Raw genomic sequence first — 25,337 nt, 5'->3', positions numbered from 1 at the left:
ACCATCTCAAGGTCAGGAGAAATACTCCCTATAAAAGGTCTAATTCTGCTCCTCTAAAAAAAAAAATCTATTGGTTTCTCTGGAGCCATTTCAACAAGTTTGGAGGTGGCTTCGTAGAACACAAGCCCCCGTTATCTTTGCTCGTGGTTTTGTGAGTATAGAACAGTTTTAATTTAAAAAAAACCCTTGTAAACATTCTTGAAGGAGAGAGAGGAATGGTCCTATTTTTTTGTAAATAGAAATCCTATTCAAAAAACAGAACCAAAAAAACCCTCATTATCAGAAGCACCATTTTCGAAAACCCTAGTTCCTCTCTTTGCTACATGTGGCTGAAAAGAAGGCCCTGATTATTTGGGGGGAAGGCATGAAACATATCCGGAGGAAAGATGCAAAGTCTTAGACACTCTAGGAAAGGGGTGTCAAACTCGATGTCATTGAAGGGTTATGTTCAGGAAAGGGTTGCAGCTGGTACGCCCCAATACAGCGTCCCAGTAGCAAAAATGGAGCTGCGTGCACAGTTCCAGCTGACCAGTATCTGCATGTGTGCATTGGCGCAAGATTCAACTTCTGTGTATACACCGGAACCCAAATTTAGTGTGAGGACATGTGTGGCAGCTAGATTTCTGTGATTTTTGCCTCTTTTTTGTCAAAATTATCCTCATTTGCGCATGCGCAGAAGCCAAATCTTGTGCCGATGCACAGATGGGTGGTAATCGTCAAGACTCATGCTTCACTTTAAATAAATCCAGGACCAAAACATGAAGGGATGAAAGCCCCTTAAGGCCAAAGTTCTTCCATCCTAGGACTTGTTAATATTATCTGATACTCCATTGTGGTGTTTTTCTCCTGAATCTTTCATAGGGCATCTGCAGCTAAAAGTATCCATGCATTTTACCCCAGAACTTAATCAGATGCGGGATTCAGCAGGTTCTTACTAGAGAACCAGTAGCAAAAATGTTGAGTAGTTTGGAGAACTGGTAAATACCACCTCTGACTGTCCCTGGCCCCATCTATTCCCTACCTCCCAAGTCCCAGATGAGCAGGAAGAAACAGGGATTTTGCAGTATCCTTCCCTTGGAGTGTGGAAGAAATAGAGATTTTACAGTATCCTTCACCTGCCATGCCCATCAAGCCACTCCCACCAAGTCATGGCCACAGAACCGGTAGTAAAAAAAATGAATTCCACCACTGATTTAAACCCTCTTTGGAAGTCATGGATAGCACCTGTAAAAGAATGACCACTGACACAAAAACATAGGCACGTGTGTTCTCTTTCCCACAATGCTATGGAAATTGGACTGTCTTCCAGAGCATTGTCAACAGCTGTTTTTTTTCCTTCAGGTAATAGGAATGTTGTTTGCCTATTAATTTGTCTTCAAACTGCCAAAGGCTAGTATAAGAAATTCCAGCAGCTGCCTAAGAATATTGTCTGGTGTCCCCAAAGAAAGATGTAGAGACTGCATCCTAAACCCTAAGATTACAACATCAAGGATGTTGGCTCTGGATAGTGTTTTATTTCATTTATCATTTGTCCTGCCCTGCTCTGTCCTAGGATGAGCTATAGAACATCATTCCCATCTGGTCTATCTTATGGGAAGCTACAGAACAAGTACTACTCTTGACGCTCTCTATAATATTCAGGAATATTCTGCTTTCCATGCGATGGGAACTATATTTTCCCCATGCCTCCAGGCTGAAAAACCACAGCTCTTCCGACAATCCAATTTTAGTTTATAGAATTTGTATAGAAAACATTAAGGTGCAACACCACCATAACAAGTCTTCAGCAACAAGGCAGCAGAGGATGCCTCTGTATGACAGATGATTGTTGTTCAGGATAACAGAGTTAGAAGGGACCTTGGAGGTCTTCTAGCCTAACCCGCTGCTCATACAGGAAGCCCTATACCATTTTTTAAAAACCCTCCAGTGTTGAAGCTGCCACAACTTCTTTAGGCAAATCGTTCCACTGGTTAATTGCTGTAAGCATCAGAAAATTTCTCCTTAATTCTAGTTTGGTTCTCTCTTTGATTAGTTGGGCACTGGTTACAACTATACTTTCTCTCTTACTTTCTGTTCAAGTTCAAGTATTCCAGCAGAATCATCCTGGGAGCATTAAATTCATCCCCTTTTCATTTATTTATTTTTTTCTCATACAAAGGGCAAAGCTAGCCTGGCCTGAATCCAAAATCCAATGGTCAGGTGTTCGCATGTATTTTGCAGATGTATTCTGGATTGGAGAATTCTAACATGAAACAGTGATCCTGGAAGATATGTAGGCTTAAATAACAAAAGCAAGGAAGAAAGGATGCTAAGGAACAGGAACATAAGATACAGTTCCACCTTACCCAACATGATAGATCTCTTGGCACGAACCGTGCACAAAGCAGGCAAAGCCAATACTTCAGAGGCGATTTGGTCCAGCACCTTTAAAATGCACATTGCTCATAAATGTTAATTGGTAGCTACCAATCAGTGACAGGTTACGAATCCTGCATGGAAATATGAACCCTATATGTGTGTCTAGAGACCTGCAATTCCATTAGAGCTAGGATGTCAACTTTCTTAGGGGTTTTACACTCAGGGAAGTATAAAAGTATATTTTATACTCATGGAAGCCTTACAATTCTTTCGTTCTAGGTTCAATGGTACTTCCTTATGGTCCACTATAACCCCGGGAGTTGAAGGAGGTGGGTGGTCCCAAGTGTCCCTTTTATATTTTAGATCTCTTTTTTTATTATTATCATTTTGGAAAGGATTTAGAGCCATGGCTCTAAGGAATCACCTTCCTTGTCTTTGGTCCATCTCAAGATAGTGCTGCTTGTCAATTCTACAGCCTTGCCTTCTCCTTCAGGACCATAGAGTACATGGCTGAAATGATGATAGCTTCTAGGAGGTTTGGGCAATTTCGAGGTAGTTGTTTCCTTCTGCTTTACTACCAAGTGACTGGATGGTCAAATGTCAAGCCCCCTTCTTATTGGTACTCGTCTTCTCTCCTCTTAGAATGTTCTTGGTCAAAATGCACTACGTAGCCGAACTCCTTTGACACAGCTGGATCCCGCCCCCTCCCCAACCCCAGAGGCTATTTGTACATTTTTCAGCCACTTGATCACCGAGAGTCAGAAAGTAGCACGTTCGACTTTGGTCAATGGTGGAGACAGACTGGTCAGCAAGGTCTCAGGGTGCAAAAGTCCAACTCCTGTGGCTTCTTCCTGAGGTTACAGCGTTCGCGGGGCAGCAGGGTGCCGCCTCGCCCTGTGCACCGAAGGATGCGCCGCTTAAACCCCCTGCCACATGTTTTGGAGCACGAGGACCAGGGAGATGCCTCCCAAGTCGGGCAAGGGTCTCCGCATATCCTGACGTCAACCGGCCTCTGGGTAGCATCGCAAGAGGAGGCCAGTTGGCCCACAGCGTCGCGACACAGCACCATGCGTTTCTGCAGACCGTTGCCGCAAGTGACCGAACAGTCTTCCCAGTTGGTGGTAGCCCATTTGTAAGCAGGACGTTTGTAATCCAGGTGACCCAGGTCCAGGCGGTTGGACAGGCTGAGAATACTGTTGTTGAGGACTGGGGGACGCTTCCCATCTTTACGGTGGTAGGAAGATTTGTCCTCTTTGCTTTCCTTGGGCAAGTAGAAGGAGTAGCGTACTCGAGGTGGCGTCATCTTCCCGACGGATAGCACTTCCACCGTCAGGGGTTCCTGGATGGGCATAAAGGCTTGGAGGCTTTCCACCGCTGTCCCTGTTCCACTGTAGCGAATCACACTGCCCTTGACTATTAAGTCCCTTTCCACCGCGGAGACAATGAAATGCCCGTTCAGAAGATATTTGCCATACGCATTCTTCAGGGCCAGGTAATTGTCATCACTAACCAGACCCTTGTAGCCTCTCTGACGGATGTCAATGCTGGAGGCGCCAGCTGGGAGGAGCACCACAAAGTTGTAGCCATGCCTGGAAGAAAGACAAAAGGTAGAAGAATGTGACAAAAGCATTAAGACAAGTTAGCAACTCCACCTACTTGTGTTTATTTATTTATTTATTTTATTTATTGGATTTGTATGCCGCCCATCTCCGGAGACTCGGGGCGGCTAACAGCAATAATAAGACAGCGTACAATAATAATCCAATAGTAAAAACGATTAAAAACCCATTAATATAAAAACCAAACATACATACAGACATACCATGCATAGAATTGTGAAGGCCTAGGGGGAAAGAGTATCTCAATTCCCCCATGCCTGGCGGCAGAGGTGGGTTTTAAGTGGCTTACGAAAGGCAAGGAGGGTGGGGGCAATTCTAATCTCTGTGGGGAGTTGGTTCCAGAGGGTCGGGGCCACCACAGAGAAGGCTCTTCCCCTGGGTCCCGCCAAGCGGCATTGTTTAGTTGACGGGACCCAGAGAAGACCCACTCCGTGGGACCTAACTGGTTGCTGGGATGGCCAAAAACAAGCAAAAGTAAGACAATAATGCAAAGCAGGTGAACTCGTGCAGTGTCCCCATATGGGACCAAAAATTTCAGCTGATTTCATAGAGCTAGAATAGAACAATAGAGTTGGAAGGGACCTTGGAGGTTTTCTAGTTCAACCCCCTGCTTAGGCAGGAAACCATATACCATTTCAGAGAAATGGTTATCCAATCTCTTCTTTAAAAACTCCTAGTGTTGGAGCATTTACTGCTTCTGGAGGCAAGTTGTTCCATGGATTAATTATTCTAACTGTCAGGAAATTACTCCTTAACTCTAAGTTGCTTCTTTCCTTGATTAGTTTCCACCCATTGCTTCTTGTCCTGCCTTCAGGTGCTTTGGAGAATAGCTTGACTCCCTCTTCTTTGTGGCAACCCCGAGATATTGGAACACTGTGATCATATCTCCCCTAGTCCTCCTTTTTATTAAACCAGAATACCCAGTGTTCTTCCTGGGCCAGTTAATTACCAATAATTAATCCACAATTAAGACTTGCAAAGGCAATCTTATACAATTGTCTTTATCAAGAAACATGATAAAAACCCAGTACCAGCAACGGTTCTTTATATGGGTTCTTTTATATGGGAAGTTAAGCATAGAGAATGGATTTTGAGCTACGACAGCTGAAAATTCCAGCACCGTGACCAATAATGGGGAAATTTGTAGACTGTTAACATGCTACGTTTCTGCCATAAAAATGATATGTTTATTTTCCTCAAGTGTCTTGCTTGTTCTCTCCGAAGGGTATGGCACGAACATAGCCCATTAATTTATGATTCAGTATATTGGAAGGGCCAATATAGGCTAATTCAGTTATTCAGTTAAGCGTCAGGTATGGATCTAGCAAATCATGACCTCGCCCTGAATCAGGACATTCGTCTAGCTCAGAGCTAATCAACCTGTGGCTCTGGAGCCACATGTGGCTCTTTTATCCCTCTGCTGTGGCTTCCTGTCATTGGTCAGCACCACAATTTTGAGAGGAGCTTCTGATTGGAGGAGGGGGGAAGCAGGGCCTGCCAGGAGGAGACTCTATGGCAAGGGGTGGGTTTCCTGGTCAGCTCCACAATTGATAGGGCTTTCGGTTAGGACTGGTAGAGGAAAAAGGACTCCACTCTAGGAGGAGACTCTATGGTGGGGGAACTGGACTTCCGGTCAGCTCTGGAACTGAACAGGGGGCTTCTGGTTAGGACCTTTGTAGCTCTTTGTGTGTTTAAGGTTGTCAACCCCTGGTCTAGCTAGATCCATTCAGTCTTTAGGCCAGTGATGGCAAAACTTTTTTTCCTTGGGTGCCAAAAGAGCGTGCATGAGTGCTATAGCGCATGCGTGAGTGCCCACACCCATAATTCAATTCCTGGGAAAGGCAAAACAGATTTCTCTGCCCCCTGGAGGCCCTCTGGGGGCCAGAAATGGCCTGTTTCCCAAGTTCTGGTGGGCCCAGTAGGCTCGAGTTTTGCCCTCCCCAGGCTCCAAAGGCTTCCCTGGAACCCAGAGTGGTTAAAACGCCCTCCCCCATCTCCCCAGAGGCTCTCTGGAAGCCAAAAACACCCTCCCAAAGCCTCTGTGCAAGCCAAAAATCAGCTGGCCAACACACACATGCACGTTGGAGTTGAGCTAGGGGCAACAGCTTATGTGCCAGCAGATATGGTTCCATGTGCCACCTGTGGCATCCATGCCATAGGTTCGTCATCAATGCTTTAAGCTGATCTTTCAGTGACTCTACCCGAAGTTCACTCACATGGGTTTGGTGAACAAGCCTGAAACTTTCTTGCAGCTTTTGTTGTCTCCTCCACACACGCCACACTTGTCGAATTTCTTTTTGGAACCCAGTTTCCTATCGCACCCGGCTTTGATACACTTCCCCTGGACGCATAGCGAGCTATAGTCTGGAGAACAGGGTGTCCCGTCCACCACCTGGAAATCAGAAAGGCAAGAACAGAATCCAATTGCTGCTTTACTCAAAACTAGAGAGGCTGGGATATTGCTCTGTATCAATTTGTTTTTGGAAACAAGTAATCATCAGTCATTCCCTGGCCCTGGTCCTAGCAAAGGAAATGTTACCTTGTGCTCTGTCCATAGAATCCTATCTGTCTGTCTGTCTGTCTGTCTGTCTGTCTCTATCTATCTATCTATCTATCTATCTATCTATCTATCTATCTATCTACCTACCTACCTACCTACCTACCTACCTAGCCAGCCAGCCAGCCAGCCAGCCAGCCAGCCAGCCAGCCAGCCAGCCAGCCAGCCAGCCAGCCAGCCATCCATCCATCCATCCATCCATCCATCCATCCATCCATCCATCCATCTATCTATCTATCTATCTATCTATCTATCTATCTACAGTATATATTTATCTATCTATTGGGTTTATATGTTGCCCCTCTCTGGGGACTCGGGGCGGCTTACAATATATAACAAGAACAATACAAATCCTAAATCCATTTAATATAAAACCCAGTTATCTAATCTAAAATCCCTGTTTTATTAAAAATCAATCATTCTCACTCAGCAACAACATACATATCATTGTCAGCCAGAGGGCTAGAGTCTAATGGCCCCAAGCACAGATGAGTCTTTAGACTCTTACAGAAGGCAAGGTTCTATATCTGAATGAATGAAATATATTCATTGAATACTTTGTTCTGTACAAAGTTGAATGTGCACAACAGCATGTGAAATTGATTGTCAATCAGTAATGCTTCCTAAGTGGACAGTTTGATTTCACAGAGGTTTGATTTACTTGGAGTTATATGGTGTTGTTTAAATGTTCCCTTTATTTTTTATTTTTTTAGCAGTGTACATTCCTTTCATTTTAAAATATCGTGTGGATGTATCTATCCTGTGGATGCATATTTGCCCTAAGTCTGTGTTTCCAAGCAACTTTGGAGGAGGAGAGGAGAAGGAGGGGGAGGAGGAGAAGAAGAGGAAGAAGAGGAGGAGGAAGAAGAAAAGGAACAGGCAGAGGAGGAAGAGGAAGAAGAAGAGGAGGAGGAGGAAAAAGAAGAAGAAGAAGAAGAAGAAGGAAGAAGAAGAAGAAGAAGAAGAAGAAAAAGAAGAAGAAGGAAGAAGAAGAAGAAGAAGGAAGAAGAAGAAGAAGAAGAAGAAGAAGAAGAAGAAGAAGAAGAAGAAGAAGAAGAAGAAGAAGAATTCCAGCTTACCTTTGGGGCTAAAACATAAAAGTAACCAGTTCCATTGGCTCGACAGATGAGTTTGCACTTATCCCGGGGAGACACTCCAGAATATTTGGGGACCCAAGAAACGATGGCAGTGAGCCGATTTGTGCTATGGTTGTAGCCATTGAAAGCTTCACATTGTTCTTCCCGAAAACTCTTCCCTGGAACTATGAGGAAACAGTTTCAGAATTGGTTTTAGGAGTTGGTTCGTACCATCACAAATAGAGGCACCATCTAGTAAAACCTTCAAAACAACATTGCAGGTGTCCATAAGTAGTGGACTTAAATATAAGCAGAGGAGGAAATCTAACTGAACATTGTCTCTCTATAACGCCCAGACTTTTATCCTGCTTTTATTTTTTTATAAATAAATCAAGATGGTGAGTTATCTAATACAGTGATACCTTGTCTTACAAACTTAATTAGTTCCGGGACGAGGTTCTTAAGGTGAAAAGTTTGTAAGACGAAACAAAGTTTCCCATAGGAATCAATGAGAAAGTGATTAATGTGTGCAAGCCCAAAATTCACCCCTTTTGCCAGCCAAAGCGCCCGTTTTTGCGCTGCTGGGATTCCCATGAGACTCCCCTCCATGGGAAACCCCACCTCTGGACTTCCATTGCCAGCGAAGCGCTCGTTTTTGTGATTCTGGGATTCCCCTGATGGGATTCCTCTGCAGCATCACAAAAACATAGAAGCCCGGAGGTGGGGTTTCCCATGGAGGGGAGCCTCAGGGGAATCCCAGCAGCGCAAAAACGGGTGCTTTGCTGGCAACGGAAGTCCAGAGGATGGCATCCCAGTAGCGGCAGTGGGTTTGTAAGGTGAAAATAGTTTGTAAGAAGAGGCAAAAAAATCTTAAACCCCTGGTTTGTATCTCAAAAAGTTTGTATGACGAGGCGTTTGTAAGACGAGGTATCACTGTACTTCCTTCTTCCCCACCTAATATCTCCTTCCTACTCCTATTGTCCCACAACAACTTTGCAAGTAATTTGGGCTGAGAGGGAGTGACTGGCACAAAGTTACACAGCCAACTTTCATGATTTCAAGTGAGTCTCAAACTCCTGGCAATTGGCTAAAGACTGTCTGGCTTTCTTTCCTAACTAGAACTCACCATCTCCTGGTGATTCGCCCAAAATCACCCAGCCAGCTTTAATGCTTAAAGTGGAATTAAAACTCTTTCTCCTGACAATTGGTTAAAAGTCACCCAGATGGCTTTCTTTCCTAAGGTGGGACTAGAATTCACAATCTCCTGGTGATTGTGGTCAAGTCATTCAGCCAGATTTCATGTTTAAGGTGGGACTAAAGCTCACAAATCAGTTGGTTTCTAGTCTGATGTTTTAACTCCTGGACCAAAACCTAGTCTACTCGGTGTCCCCTCCAAAGGCAAGATCAACTTGTAGCTCATAAAATCATATATCAAAATGTCTTTCCTGTTAATAACTACTTAAAACCACAGCAATACATAAGCACATAATAGACTCAAACTAAATGTAGACCGCTCTAAATTTGACTGCAGAAAATATGACTTCAGCAATAGGGTGATCAATGCCTGGAAGGCACTACCTGTAATTTCTTCCCCAAACCCCAAAAACTTTAACCTTAGATTGTCTACAGTTGACTTCTCCCCGTTTCTAAGAGGTTTGTAAGGGGTGTGCATAAGCACACCATTGTGCCTACCGTCCCTGTCCTATTGTCCTTTTTTATCATTACTTTTTACTTGTGTCATGTTTATACAAACTGCTATCCTATACATGTTTAACAAACAAACAAATAAATAAAATAAGATCACCCATCATGACATTGATGATCATGATATGACAGTCATTAAGTGTTGTAACTCATGATTCTTGACAAATGTGTCTTTTTCTTTTATGTACACTGAGAGCATATGCACCAAAGACAAATTCCTTGTGTATGCAACCAAACCTGGGCACTTTAAAAAATCTATTCTATTCTATTCTATTCTTCTATTCTATCCTATTCTATTCTATTTTAATATATCTTTTCTTTTATGTACACTGAGAGCATATGCACCAAAGACAAATTCCTTGTGTGTCCAATCACACTTGACCTATAAATAATTCTATTCTATTCTATTCTATTCTATTCTATTCTATTCTTCTATTCTATTCTATCCTATTCTATTCTATTTTAATATATCTTTTCTTTTATGTACACTGAGAGCATATGCACCAAAGACAAATTCCTTGTGTGTCCAATCACACTTGACCTATAAAGAATTCTATTCTATTCTATTCTTCTATTCTATTCTATACTATTCTATTCTATTTTAATATATCTTTTCTTTTATGTACACTGAGTGCATATGCACCAAAGACAAATTCCTTGTGTGTCCAATCACACTTGACCAATAAAGAATTCTATTCTATTCTATTCTATTCTATTATTCTATTCTATCCTATTCTATTCTATTTTAATATATCTTTTCTTTTATGTACACTGAGAGCATATGCACCAAAGACAAATTCCTTGTGTGTCCAATCACACTTGGCCAATAATGAATTCAATTCTATTCTATTCTATTCTTCTATTCTATCCTATTCTATTTTAATATATCTTTTCTTTTATGTACACTGAGAGCATATGCACCAAAGACAAATTCCTTGTGTGTCCAATCACACTTGACCTATAAATAATTCTATTCTATTCTATTCTATTCTTCTATTCTATCCTATTCTATTCTATTTTAATATATCTTTTCTTTTATGTACACTGAGAGCATATGCACCAAAGACAAATTCCTTGTGTGTCCAATCACACTTGGCCAATAATAGAATAGAATAGAATAGAATAGAATTTTTATTGGCCAAGTGTGATTGGACACACAAGGAATTTGTCTTTGGTGCAGATGCTCTCAACGTACATAAAATAAAGAATTCTATTGCTGTGTTTGGCACCTTCATTAAATCTCACCTGAAGCAAAGCAGGGATCCAAACTGCAGGAGCGATATTTAACTCGGACCCCTTCACAATACTTCCCTTCGTTGGCCGGAGGGGGATTGTTGCATTGACGTTTAGCCAGCTGGACTCCTCCACCACACGTCCTTGAACAGGATCCATAAGGTGCCCACTTCCCCCAGTTGCCATCCACCTGTCGAGGCAATAAAACACTGAGCAGATACAAAACTCACGAAGATGCCGTCCCAATTTTTTCCGGAGGAACGACACAATGCATTGGCCCTGAAATGCGTGCCCGATGCGTTTTCAGCATTTTTAATAATCGTCCGATTAGGAATCCTTTTTCTGCCTCGCCTTTCGAAAGAGCTGACTCGTTGTGGAAAACTAGCAAGCAATTAAATCAACTGCTCGTGCAGATCTCTGCAATTTTCTTAAGTGGATTAAACCAAACCATAGCAAAGGAAATCAGCAACGACTCGGGATAATATGAGTACAACTATTCAAATCCACGTGGAGTACAATAGTTAACTTAGATGCTTCCAAAATTCTAAATTCTGCATAATTCATGCCTGGATCAAATTATGTTGGGTTGCCTACTTAGCATATTCTTTTATCATTACCCGTTTGCTCATGTGAGAGTGAATCTGTGGCCTGAACATTGCCTTAAAACATGGCCTAAGCATAGCCCATAAAATCATCTGCTACAACGTCTTTCCTGTCAATGAGTACTTCAGCTTCAACCACAACAATGCATGAGGACACAACAGATACAAAGTTAAAGTAAACCATATTTAATAGTTTTTTTTAATTATCCTTTCTTCTCTACTACCTTAGTATGATCCTTAATTACTTTTAAAATAGGAAATAATTAAATAGCATCTTTTTACCCATAAATGCTTTAATCGTTTTTATCATTATCTAGAACGGAACTTTTATAGCAATGAAATAAAATTGAGCTACCTGCCTAATCTGTTATCACACTGAACCTTAAAATGTTAGTGTGCTGCTTAACAAATAATGCTGTCTATCATTTGTCCATTTTGTGGCTATTCAAATAATGGGACTTAATCAACTGAAAAAGAGTCCAAGCACCTATTTGAAAACTTATCTTGGTCGGTAAGTTCCCATGGTTTTCATCTAATAAAAAGTGAAAGTTTGTCACTTCCCCCAAACCCTCAGTCATGTATGATCCAATCAGCATATGATCTGGTTGCTAGATGGCCTCAGACTCCTCCTTCTGAACATCTGTGGGAATGACCTTGGTTCCCAAGGGAAAGTATTTTGTTTTGGCTACAGCATCACAAACTTAAAGTAAACCACTCTAAACTCGACTGCAGGAAATACAACTTTAGTAACCGAGTAGTTGATGCATGGAACCAGGAGTGGGGTGCTGTCTGGACAAGGGGGAACGCAGTGGGGTAGCGAAAATGGAGCTCCACCCCAGAGCACCCAATTTGCACTGAAAGATGTTAAAATAAAATGCAGGGCGTCCTGCATAAGCCACGCCCATAATGCGGTAGTAAAAAAATTGGTAGCCTTTCACTGTATGGAACTCACTACCAGACTCTTTAGTATCATCACCTAATCCCCATAACTTTACTCTTAGATCAGTGATGGCAAACCTTTTTTTCCTCGGTTGCCAAAAGAGAGTTTGCATGCCCTATTGCGCATGTGTGAGTGCCCACACCCATAATTCAAGGCAAGGGCAAAAACAGGTTCCGCGGCCCCTGGAGGCCCTCTGGAGGCCAAAAACAGCCTGTTTTCCAATTTCTGGTGGGCCCAGTATGCCCGTGTTTCACTCTCCCCAGGCTCCAAAGGCTTTCCTGGAATCAGTGAAGGGTCAAAATGCCCCCCCATCCTCCTGGAGGCTCTCTGGAAGCCAAAAATGCTCTCCCAGAGCCTCTGTGTGAGCCAAAAATCAATTGGCCAACACACATGCATTTGGAGTTGACGTAGGGCAATAGCTTGCGTGCCAGTAGATATGGCTCCACATGCCACCTCTGGCACCCGTGCCATAGGTTTGCCATCACTGCCTTAGACTCTCTACTGTTGACCTCTCCCAATTCCTAAGAGGTCAGTAAGGGGCGTGTGTAAGTGCACCAGAGTGCCTTCCGTCCCCTGTCCTAAAGTTTCTCTTTTACTAGTACAGTGGTACTTCTACTTAACAACTTAATTCGTTCCGTGACCAGGTTCTTAAGTAGAAACGTTTGTAAGTAGAAGCCATTTTTCGCATAGGAATCAATGTAAAAGCAAATAATGCGTGCAAACCTATAGGAAAGAAATAAAAGCTCAGAATTTGGATGAGAGGAGAAGAAGAAAGAAGAGGGGGAGGACAGTCACTGCCCAGAGCAAAGGGAGTGTTTCTTTTCTCTGGGCGCTGGCAGTGGTTTATTCCCTCTCCAAGCACACAGAGAAAGGAAAATGCTTCATTTGCTCTGGACTGCCAAAGCCTCCTTATTAAGCACCACCGAAAGGCTCCTCTGGCAGCCCAGAAAAGCCTGAGATGGTCAGGATTAAAGGGGGAATGGCAGGAAACTGACCGGGCCTTCGTGCAGCTCTCCTGGGAAATTTTTCCAGGCTCGGGTTCTTAAGTAGAAAATGGTTCTTAAGAAGAGGCAAAAAAATCTTGAACATCTGGTTCTTAGCTAGAAAAGTTCTTAAGTAGAGGCGCTCTTAGGTAGAGGTACCACTGTATTATTATATCTTTGTATACCACCAATATGTACTTGACGAGTATTCGGAGAGGGGCGGCATACAAATATTATTATTATTATTATTATTATTATTATTATTATTATTATTATTATTGACAAAACAAACAAATTTTAAAAATAAAAATAAACAAATCTTGGGGAATCTCAGTCACTGGCCTGCCCACCAGGCAAACAGCCAACAGTACTCACCCGGTACTTACTGATGTTATGCCTCTCCACACAGACACCTTTCATGCAGAACTTCCCTTCTCCACAGCTGGTGCCATCAGCCCAAGGGAAGTGGCGGGTCTGGCACATGATGTGACCACGAGCCTTCCCGGTGCACCAAAGCTTGGTGCAGTATTGCATGTATGGGCAAGGCTTGGAGCCAATGCCAAAGGCCAGCTCACACTGCTGATTGAGGTTGTAGCTGGAACCCGGAAGCCCTTGAGGCAAGGAGATGGGCTTGGTGGGTTCATCCAAGAGGCAATCGCCTGCAGAAGAGAGAGGAATACAACGGAAGGTCATCCCAAGGGAACCATCCATAACAATAGCACTTACCTTTATATATCACTTCATAATGCTTTACAACACTCTCTGGGTGATTTACAGATGTCAGCATATTGCCCGCAATAATCTGAGTCCCAGCAGTGGGGTGCTCCTGGTTCTGCCCAGTTCTAAGAACCAGTAGTGCCGGCAGTGGGAGACTTCACCCAACCACCTGGGACATTTCTGCACATGCCTGGTCAGTAATGGGCTATTGCCCAAAGGGGGGGGAAACACGCAGTGGGGGTAGTAAGTTTATGCACTATTTATTGAATACTTAATACTTTTTTTATTGTCCTTCCTTCTCTACTACCTTAGTATGATCCTTAATTACTTTTAAAATAGGAAATAATTAAATAGCATCTTTTTACCCATAAATGCTTTAATCGTTTTAATCATTATCTAGAACTGAACTTTTATAGCAATGAAAGAAAAATGAGCTATTTGCCTAATCTGTGATCATACTGACCTTTGTGGGTTCAGTACAAAACCTTAAAATGTTGCTGTGCTCCTCAACAAATAATGCTGTCTATCATTTGTCCATTTTTGTGGCTATTCATATAATGTGACTTAATCAACTGAAAAAGAGTCCAAGCACCTATTTGAAAACTTATCTTGGTCGATAAGTTCCCACGGTTTTCACCTAATAAAAAGTGAAAGTTTGTCACTTCCCCCAAACCCTCAGTCATGTATGATCCAATCAGCATATGATCTGGTTGCTAGATGGCCTCAGACTCCTCCTTCTGAACATCTGCGGGAATGACCTTGGTTCCCAAGGGAAACATAGAAACATAGAAGACTGACGGCAGAAAAAGACCTCATGGTCCATCTAGTCTGCCCTTATACTATTTCCTGTATTTTATCTTACAATGGATCTATGTTTATCCCAGGAATGTTTAAATTCGGTTACTGTGGATTTACCAACCACGTCTGCTGGAAGTTTGTTCCAAGGATCTACTACTCTTTCAGTAAAATAATATTTTCTCATGTTGCTTTTGATCTTTCCCCCAACTAACTTCAGATTGTGTCCCCTTGTTCTTGTGTTCACTTTCCTATTAAAAACACTTCCCTCCTGAACCTTATTTAACCCTTTGACATATTTAAATGTTTCGATCATGTCCCCCCTTTTCCTTCTGTCCTCCAGACTATACAGATTGAGTCCATGAAGTCTTTCCTGATACGTTTTATGCTTAAGACTTTCCACCATTCTTGTAGCCCGTCTTTGGACCCGTTCAATTTTGTCAATATCTTTTTGTAGGTGAGGTCTCCAGAACTGAACACAGAATTCCAAATGTGGTCTCACCAGCGCTCTATATAAGGGGATCACAATCTCCCTCTTCCTGCTTGTTATACCTCTAGCTATGCAGCCAAGCATCCTACTTGCTTTTCCTACTGCCCCACCACACTGCTCACCCATTTTGAGACTGTCAGAAATCACTACCCCTAAATCCTTCTCTTCTGAAGTTTTTGCCAACACAGAACTGCCAATGAAATACTCAGATTGAGGATTCCTTTTCGCCAAGTGCATTATTTTACATTTGGTAAGTATTTTGTTTTGGCTACAGCATCACAGCTATCTCTATTCCCCTCTGCCTGTTCCTCAACTCCGGTCAGCACTGAAGCAGGAAAATAAAAAATGACCTCAGTTCAGCCAACTTCAGAGCAGCAGAACCGATTTCTCTAACTTTGTTACCAATGCTAGTCGCAGTGATGAGAGAGATGAAAATGCAACAATTAAGGTCTACATCTTTAAATTGAGAACTGATTTGGATATGTAGGTTAGAGGTTGGCACAGAAATCTGATATAAATCACATTTTTAAAAAAGAAAAAAAAATATCCAGGCAAGGAAAAGCAGAGTTGATCTGCTGCCATACAGTTCCAGATCCTTCTAAAATGGGTGTTCCAAGTTAGATTCAACCTTAGCATTTCTAATGATTTACAGCTTTCCGAGTGTAAATTGTTTAGTAAAAGTAGAGGAGTGAGCCAAAACAGCTTGATAGGGTGATTATTCTATTTTTCTAGACAGCTGGTTTTAAGACTCTCTGACACCCTCCAGTTTTACCTTCTCTAAGAGGCTCCGTTTCTCTACACTCCTAAGAGTAGATTCACATAAACATCTTGATACCATATATCTGAGTTTTGCTGGTGTTTCCAATGTGGTAGAGAGAAGAGATTGTAAATAGGTACAAACACAGAATGAGGAGAGAGCAGAGACAAAGAAACAAAGGGGTATTTGTGACCAAGAAAACAGGTTGTTAAGCTAAGCCACGCCCAGGTTCCAAACTGTTTCAGTCACCAAACAGCCCTCATTAGCTGATCTATGCCTACTCCAGTTCATGAATATATCTACACTGACACATAAGATCAAGCATTAAAAATGTGCAGAAACTATCTCAGATGCTAACAAAAACCTTGATGAAAGGTTTTGCTTCCCTTTCTCCAAAAAGATTTGTCTCTCTCAGTCTTTTAATTAAAGGAAGAATCTTAAAATTTCAGGGGAATTCAGTAGCAAAATAAATATCCAAATTAAGGGGAAATTCTTTAATCATTCCAAACCTGGATTTAATAATGTTAGTCTAATGCAGTGCTTGAACATAGCAATAGAACTTAGTCATATACTGCTTCACAGTGCTTTACAGCCCTCTCTAAGCAGTTTACAGAGTTAGCATATTGCCCCCAACAATCTGGGTTCTCATTTTACCAACCTCAGAAGAATGGAAGGGTGATTCATCCTTGAGCCTGTGAAAATTGAACTGCTGAACTGCAGTGAGCCAGCAGTCAGCAGAAGTAGCCTGCAATGTTGCAATTTGACCACTGCATCATCACAGCTCATATCACCCTGAGTCCTAAGGAAGTTGACCTAGTTTTGACTTAGCAGTGTCTAGTGCTATATAGACCATAGTTTATGGCTGTGTATTCAGTGTAAACTCATTGTGGCTTATTAACAAACCATTGTTAGGACAAACCCCAGCTTAATATAATAGATGGAGCCAGTCTGAAAAAGTATTATGTCACCAACTCTGGACTGCAACAGGAAATCCTTTACTGATGAGCAAAGAATGATATCTAGATTATCTCATGACTACAGTGTTTGCTCATGTTTTCGTGGGTCTCATCTTTAAGTTTGGAGAATCCCACAGAGAAATTATTTCTGTTTAACTGAGTTTTGCCGGATGTTCCAGCATAAAAGAAAAAGTCCAAGATTCACCGATAAAAATGCTGTTACTTTCTTCTACCTTTTGCTGCTTGGAAAACTGTATAAAAGCAATAAACACTATGAAGGCATCTTAGCATCCTGCAATGACTTGTCTCTAACTCCATCAATAAAGTAGTCTTTTAAAAATAAGTCTAATAATTTGAACATTCTATTGACTTACCTCCTGAACCAAACAACAAATAACCAGTTTCAGCATAGCCTGATTAGCACAAGAAAATAAAAATCTGCCTCTGTCTCTACCTCTCAGCAATTTGCCTCCTTGCAGCTTTAGTTTCACTTTCATATTTAGCACAAGCAGCTCATAGTTTCAGGCTGTAGGGATTGCCATAGCCTATTGCTGCCTGCCTGTAGCCTGAATCATCTGATAGCTGGGAGGCTGATAATCAGTTGCTTGTGCTAATTAGGCTCTGTGCTGTTTGCTGCAAAGAAGCAAATTGCTGGGAGGCAGAAGCCAAAGGATGGGGATGGCTTGTTGTATAAGACACAAGCAAGTTTTCACCCTCTTTTTATATTTTGAAAAATATGGTACTTGTGCAAAAACCATCAGGGACTAACCACAAGAATTTAGTATTCCAAAGTAAATTAAGGTGAGAAAAGATAATTTTGGGAGTTGAACCTCTTTTCTTTCTTCTAAGTAGGTATCATTTCACATCTACCATTGACTTGTTCACCCCCATTTCGGTGACAAGGGTATTATTTCCCAGCCTGCTTCCAGACACACATCCGTAGTCTCTAACCTCCATCTATCTACCTCCTCTCCCTCTCCTCACCATGTCCACTGTCCAGGAAGTCTGTGATGATGGCCGTGCTACAAGGTGACCATGGGTTGATACGGTCAATTTGGATAAGAGTAGGGGACATCATATGGTTGGTCTTCAGTTTACCAAAGACTTCTTCACAAGCCTTCACGTTGTCATGGGGCATGTTGAACACATGTCCTAGAAAGAGAGACAGAGAGTTATGGTTTTTAAAATTGCAGGCAGAATTCTGGCACTTCCCGAGAAATAAAATTAGCAATGGATAGAATTATTTGTTCAGTTCACCTTCCCGCATATCATTTCCTTTTACTGACACCTCTTTTTTCCCTTATGCAAAACAGGTCAAGAGTCAAATTGAGTCCTTCCAATTCAAGAACAGTACTTGTGTTCATAACCAATAGCAGGTTAATACCGGTACGTTTGATGCAAATTGATGGGCTCCTACAGAAACGGGAGCAAAATTTGGAGCTCCACCCCAGAGCACCCAATTTGCACTGGAAGATGTTGAAACAAAATGCATAAGCCAGGCCCACAGTATGGTAGTAAAACTTTTGGTAGCCCATCACTGGTTTGATGCCACCACACCAGTAGTAAAACTGGAGTTGTGTGCACAGCTTTGGGTGTCTGGCGTGCATGCGTGTGTATTCCAGTGAGATTCCGCGCATGCATGAAAGCATGTGTGAAATCTCATGCATGCACCAAAATCTGAAAGCATGCGCCAAAATCTCATGCAGGCACATGGCCCCTCATGAGATTTTGCTTCATGTGCATGCGCAGAAGCAAAATCTCACTGGGACATGCATGCCCATCACCCAAAGCTGCACACACAGTGCACCGGGAGCAGTAGGAGCGGAAACCACCGCTTGTTCATAACCAGGGGTGGGCAGCAAACAGGACGAGGTGGAACACAGTTCCACTGGTGGAAATGAAGATGTGTGCACAGCTGTAGCTTATCGGCGGCTGTCACTTCCTGCATTACTGGTCTCGGCTCAGCTCTCCTTTTTTCCCTGCTGCTGCTGATGCTGCGTCTGCACTCCTTGCTTTTTTCCTCTTTCCTCCTTCCTGGCCTCGGACGAGCTTCCCTCTCTCCTGCCCGGCTCCCCTCCAGCCTCACGCGGCCACCTCCCACCTGAGGTGCAAGCAGAAGGCGTGGGTGGAAGCAGCACTGGCAGCATTTATGCTTCTGGTAGCACCCTAGCTACCCAGCCTGAGGTGGGGGTAGTGACACAGGAAGGAGCGCATGGGAAACGCAAAGCAAATTGTCACCCTAGCGAGCGATACTAGTAAGGTTGAAAGTCGAGACTTAACAGTTCACTTGAACGATGATGATTGTTCAACCCACTCCCACCTGGTCACATGGCTGACAAATGACTCCTACCCACATGATCATTAAGCCACACCCACAAAATAAGCCACACCCACAGTGTGGCAGTAAAAATCTTGGCTGCCCATTACTGTTCATAACTATGGTTAATTTGGTTATAGATTAAACTAAGGGGTGTCAAACTCAAGGCCTGGGGGCCAGCTCCAGCTTCTGGAGTGCTTAGATTTGACCTGCGGGGCTGCCCTGGAAAGAGTGAAGGACTGGTCAGTGGTACCTTTGCCAGTCAAAATAGAACTCTGGAGGGCTGTGGGTGGTCCTCCCAGCTATATTTTTGGTTGCAAAGGGTTGTACGTTTTTGCTGTCAGAGCACTTGGGCTGCCACAGGTGCCTCAGATATGAGTGATGTAGAGGTGGCCATGCCCACTCTGGCTATGTCCACCATGGGCCCCAAAGGTCAAACACAATCCTGGTGGGGCCCTCCATGAAACCGAGTTTGACAGCCCTGGATTCAACCCATTTTCTTATCTGAACAACTGGTCAGATTCAACTCATTCATATATATTATGGAAGGAGTCACAGTTCTACAGAGGAATCATTGAGTCTGTCATCTGCACCTCTATAACTGTCTGGTTTGGTGCTGCAACCCAACAGGACCGACACAGACTTCAGAGGAGAATCAGAACTGCAGAAAAAACAATTGCTGCCAACCTGCCTTCCATTGAGGGCCTGTATACTGCACGAGTCAAAAAGAGGGTGGGTTAAATATTTACTGACCCCTCACATCCTGGACACAAATTGTTTCAACTCCTACCCTCAAAACATCGCTACAGAGCACTGCACACCAAGACAACTAGACACAAGAACAGTTTTTTCCCGAACGCCATCACTCTACTAAACAAATAATTCCCTTAACACTGTCAGACTTTCTACTAAATCTGCACTTCCATTCTACTAGTTTTTCTCATCATTCCTATCACCCATTTCCTCCCATGTTGACTGTATGACTGTAACTTGTTGCTTATATCCTAAGATTTTTATTAATATTGCTTCTTCATTGCTTATTTGACCCCTATGACAATCATTAAGTGTCGTACCACATGATTCTTGACAAATGTATATTTTATTTTATGTACACTGAGAGCATCTGCACCAAGACAAATTCCTTGTGTGTCCAATCACCCTTGGCCAATAAAAAATTCTATTCTATTCTATTCTAAAGGAGTTTACAAAATAAGTCTCTTTTATGCTGTCCAGGCAACAGAGTGGACACCAGATATGAAGACCTGAACAGGCCACAAGACAAATCCGTTGGACCTGTCATGGTCTGGAGGTTTTATCAAGGTTTCATTTGTGTCCTCCCACCTCCTCTTGGCTTTTACTTCCACAATCCATGAATGAAGTGACCTCTGCTACGTACGGCTTTGCAAGAGCCTGAAGCAACACTGGAGACATTCCCTTTCCTAGATCCACAAACATCTTCCTTCTCGTGTTCTAATCAGGTTGTCCCTCAAAGGCCAATACATTTACAACAGATGCAGTATGCAATTCCTGCCAGCAAGACCTGCAAGCCAGCACTTTTCTTTGCCAAGACTCACACCATTTACTATGTGTGCAGATACTTGTCCTTTTGAATGTCTCAAGGGCTGAAAAAATGAGAAACCAGGGAGGAGGAGAGAAAATGAGCATTCCTTATTCAAACTCACAGCTACTCTGGGTGGAACATCTGAAAGCAGGCCACTGATATACTGGGCCTAGCGGAAGAACCTCTGGTTAAACAATGCCAGAAATGAACTGTATTTGTTTATTTTAATTTCAGAATATTGACTGTATCTCCTGCTTGGTCGAATGATAAACTATCTCACCCAAGCATTCTGCTTCTTGCTAGGACTGAGAAGTTGCCTTTGGAAGCCATTTTTTTTTCTTGTTGTGTTTTTCCACAAGTGCAAATTTACTTCTAGCTAGTCGTTACCATTATTGTTACTTAGCATATAATGAGCACATAATATACACAATCCATGTAATTATATACAAAACTTCCAAAGGGATATGGCAGAGAGACCGAACCAAAGTCACCCAGCCATCTAAAGAGGGATTTCAACTTTATTTATTTATCTATTGTTAGAGTTGAAAGGGACCATGAAGGCCATCAAGTTCAACCCCCTGCCCAAGCAGGAACCCTATAGTACACCAGTCAAGTGGCCAGTGTTCCCTCTAATTTTTTTTTTGGGGGGGGGGGGGGCGGAAAAGTATAGTGTCTGAGCGGCAGTCCCTTCGGGACTGGGCGGCACAGAAATAATAAACAAACAAACAAACAAACAAATAAATAAAAAACCCACCCTGTTTTGCCTCAGAGAATTTCAAAATAAAATACTGTACTGTGTGTCTATAACAGTGAGCTCATAATAGGGCAACTCTATCAATATCAAAATGCCACTTAAATAGTTGAGCTAGTTTCAAACTAGATTTTGATTTTCTTTCTCTCTTCCTTACTCCCATTCTTTTTCTTTCTCTTTTCCTTCCTCTCTTTTTTCTATCTGTTTCTCTCTCTTCCTCTCTTCCTCTCTCTCTCCTTCCCTCTCACTCTTTCCCTCTCGGCTTCTGGGCAGGTTTGGAAAACTCTGAGTTGATGATGATTTTTAAGTGAGCGATTGCTCACTGCTCAGCTTAGAGGGAACTATGCAAGTGGCAGTTCAATCTTCTCCTAAAAATGTCCAGAGTGTTGGAGTTCACAACGTCCGCTGGTAGATTGTTCCATTGGTTGATCGCTCTGACCGTCAGGAAGTTCCTCCTTATCTCCATGTTGAATCTCTCCTTGGTCAGCTTCCAACCATTGTTCCTCGTCCGGCCCTCTGGTGCCCTGAAGAATAAAGTGATCCCCTCCTCTCTGTGACATCCCCTCGTATACTTGTAGACTGCTATCATGTCCTCTCTGGCCCTCCTTTTCTCTAGGCTATCCATGCCCAGTTCCCTCAGTCTCTCTTCATAAGTCTTGGTTTCCAATCTCTTAATAATCTTGGTTGCTCTTTTTTGCACCTTCTCCAGAGTTTCAATGTCTCTTTTGACAATTGGCACAAAATCATCCATTTGTCTTTCATACCTAAGGTGGGACTAGAACTCCTAGTCTCCTGTGATTGGCCCAAAGTCATCCAGTTGTCTTTCTTGCCTAAAGTGAGAGTAGACCTCATAGTCTCCTGTGATTGGCCCAAAGTCATACATCTGTCTTTCATACCTAAGCTGGGATTTGAACTCACAGTCTCCTGTGATTGGTCCAAACACAAGTGCCAAGATTGGACACCCTTGGTCCAGAGACAGGATAATCAAAAATGTACAGTCTTCACATTTTTTTTATTTGGTTGGTTTTATTAGACATTACATGATATCTATTGCTCACTGTGATAGCTGACTCTGTGAAGAGATTCTCCTATGAGACAATGCAGCTGTATTGAATCCAGCATGGGTCACTCAGATAAAAGTGCCATCAATTCTGAAGGGAACCATTAAAAGACAGCAAAGGGACTTGCCATGAGAATGGAATGGAATGGAAGGGAAGGGAAGGGAATTCTTTATTGGCCAAGTGTGATTGAACACACAAGGAACGTGTTCTTGGTGCATATGCTCTAAGTGTACATAAAATAAAAGATACATTTGTCAAGAATCAAGAGGTACAACACTTAATGATTGTCATTGGGGTCAAATAAGGAATCAGGAAACAATCAATATTAATAGAAATCTTAAGGATGCAAGCAACAAGTTACAGTCATACAGTGATACATTGGAGGAGATGGGTGATAGGAACGATGAGAAAAAACTAGTAGCAATAGTAGTGCAGACTTAGTAAATAGTTCGACAGTGTTGAGGGGATTATTTCAGGATGAGCTGGTCTATCATGTTCTAACCAGGTTGTCCCTCAAAGGCCAATACATTTACAACAGATGCAGTGTGCAATCTGTCACTCACGAGCTGGTCTATCCCAGCCAGAGGAATCTAATTAATTTATTATTTATTTATTTATTCGTTTGTTTGTTTGTTTGTTTGTTTGTTTGTTTATTTATTTATTTTTATTTATTCTTTGTCCAATATGCAATACATATGGAAGAGAATAGACATTAAGTAATATATATATAATGATAGAAAGTAAAAAAGAGAAGTAGATGGGAGGGAGAGAATATATATGATATAAGAGATAAGCAGAGAATATACAAGTATATATGATATATATATATATTATATATATGTATGTATGTATGTATGTATGTATGTATATATATGGAGAGAATATATATGATATATGAGATAAGGAAGACAATTGGACAGGGGACGATAGGCACATCAGTGCACTTATATACGCCCCTTACTGGCCTCTTAGGAACCTGGAGAGGTCAATCGTGGAGAGTCTAAGGGAGAAATGTTGGGGGTTGGGAGTTGACACTATTGAGTCCGGTAATGAGTTCCACACTTCGACAACTCGATTGTTAAAGTCATATTTTTTACAGTCAAGTTTGGAGCTGTTAATATTAAGTTTGAATCTGTTGTGTGCTCTTGTGTTGTTGCGGTTGAAGCTGAAGTAGTCATTGACCGGAAGGACGTTGCAGCATATGATCTTGTGGGCAATACTTAAATCTTGTTTTAGGCGCCGCAGTTCTAAGCTTTCAAGACCCAGGATAGATAGTCTATTTTCGTAGGGTATTCTGTTTCGAGTGGAGGAGTGAAGGGCTCTTCTGGTGAAATATCTTTGGACGTTTTCGAGAGTGTTGATGTCTGAGATGTGGTATGGGTTCCAGACAGATGAGCTGTATTCGAGAATGGGTCTGGCATAGGTTTTGTAGGCTCTAGTCAGTAGTGTGAGATTGCCAGAGCAGAAGCTACGTAGGATCAGGTTAACAACTCTGGAAGCCTTTTTGGTGATATTGTTGCAGTGGGCTTTAGCACTTAGGTCGTTTGATATTAGTATTCCAAGGTCTTTTACTGAGTGTGGGTTGGTTGCGAAACCATTTCTAATTTGGGGATAGGAACTATTTTGAATCAAAATGATTTGATCCTCTAAACCCCAAATCCTCTTTCTCCCCTCTAAATGAGAACCAAGCCATTGGGTTGTCACTTCAGGAGACACTCTGGCGCTCTGGATCGAGGTGTGTGTCTGTCTAACGCATCCCAGCAATTACATATTATTTCAGGATCCCTCCAGCCTGGGAACAGAACAGCCAGCTACAAGGAGTCCTACGCTAGAGATTTCCTTCTCCTTCGAACAGCTGTTTTCCAGCAGTTCCAACTGAACCTTCCCGTGACACAGGGAATAAAATTGCAGGCTGTTGCTCTCTCTTTTTTCCCCCTCCGCAAAACATATATATACACATTCATTTACAAGGCTACGTTTCCCACAAAACTATTCTTAAACTTTTTGCTATTGTCAAGACTTCCTGAATCAAGTACTGGGATTTATTTTAGACGTCAAGCTTCTTTCCCTAATTAGAGAGAGAATTCCTCTGGCTAAAAATGGATCCAATCCATACAGCCCTCCCTCCGTTTCCTTGGCAAAAATCTTTTTGGCAGGTGTCAACCACAGGTATGGGCTCTGCCTCTCGGCTGTGGCTTGGGTTAAGTGACCACTTCCAAAGTCACTGGCTGATGGATTGAAACTTCTGGCCAAGAATAGCCTGCCAAACTTTGGAAGGAGAGCATGCGAAACCAGGCAGATGCAAAGCACAAGCTGCAAATGATTTGATGCTGCCGGTTTCAAAGGCTAAACAGGCTGGCTTGGAACCATCTTCTGGAGATCCATGTTCTCCCAGTTCTAACTATAGTTCTGGGTCCTTTTCTTTTTAATATGTTTGTGAGTAACATAGGGGAAGGTTTGGTAGGAAAGGTTTGCCTATTTGCCGATGACTCTAAAGTATGCAAAAGGGTTGATATTCCTGGAGGGGTCTGTAATATGGTAAATGATTTAGCTTTACTAGATAAATGGTCAAAGCAATGGAAACTGCACTTTAATGTTTCCAAATGTAAAATAATGCACTTGGGGAAAAGGAATCCTCAATCTGAGTATTGCATTGGCAGTTCTGTGTTAGCAAAAACTTCAGAAGAGAAGGATTTGGGGGTAGTGATTTCTGACAGTCTCAAAATGGGTGAGCAGTGTGGTCAGGCAGTAGGAAAAGCAAGTAGGATGCTTGGCTGCATAGCTAGAGGTATAACAAGCAGGAAGAGGGAGATTGTGATCCCCTTATATAGAGCGCTGGTGAGACCACATTTGGAATACT

At 42.3% G+C, this 25,337-nt stretch overlaps 1 protein-coding gene across 1 annotated transcript in view; it reads right to left on the bottom strand.

Annotated features, from left to right (window-relative positions):
* Positions 1–2,126: 2,126 nt before the first annotated feature.
* ADAMTS15 (ADAM metallopeptidase with thrombospondin type 1 motif 15) overlaps positions 2,127–25,337 on the bottom strand; it is a 70,557-nt gene continuing 47,346 nt past the window's right edge. Inside the window, exons 3-8 of the mRNA XM_070765862.1 lie at positions 17,772–17,939; positions 13,448–13,731; positions 10,560–10,737; positions 7,614–7,795; positions 6,194–6,369; positions 2,127–3,947 (exon numbers count right to left, since the gene is read on the bottom strand). Coding sequence (XP_070621963.1) covers positions 3,164–3,947; positions 6,194–6,369; positions 7,614–7,795; positions 10,560–10,737; positions 13,448–13,731; positions 17,772–17,939 — 1,772 coding nt within the window. The 3' untranslated portion in view covers positions 2,127–3,163. The remainder of the gene's footprint in view (positions 3,948–6,193; positions 6,370–7,613; positions 7,796–10,559; positions 10,738–13,447; positions 13,732–17,771; positions 17,940–25,337) is intronic.

The sequence above is a fragment of the Erythrolamprus reginae genome, chromosome 12 (genome assembly GCF_031021105.1).
Source record: "Erythrolamprus reginae isolate rEryReg1 chromosome 12, rEryReg1.hap1, whole genome shotgun sequence".
In the NCBI taxonomy this organism is placed as follows: domain Eukaryota; kingdom Metazoa; phylum Chordata; class Lepidosauria; order Squamata; family Dipsadidae; genus Erythrolamprus; species Erythrolamprus reginae.
The sequence above is the reverse complement of the archived record's forward strand: the minus strand, read 5'-3'. Positions and strand labels throughout refer to the sequence as shown.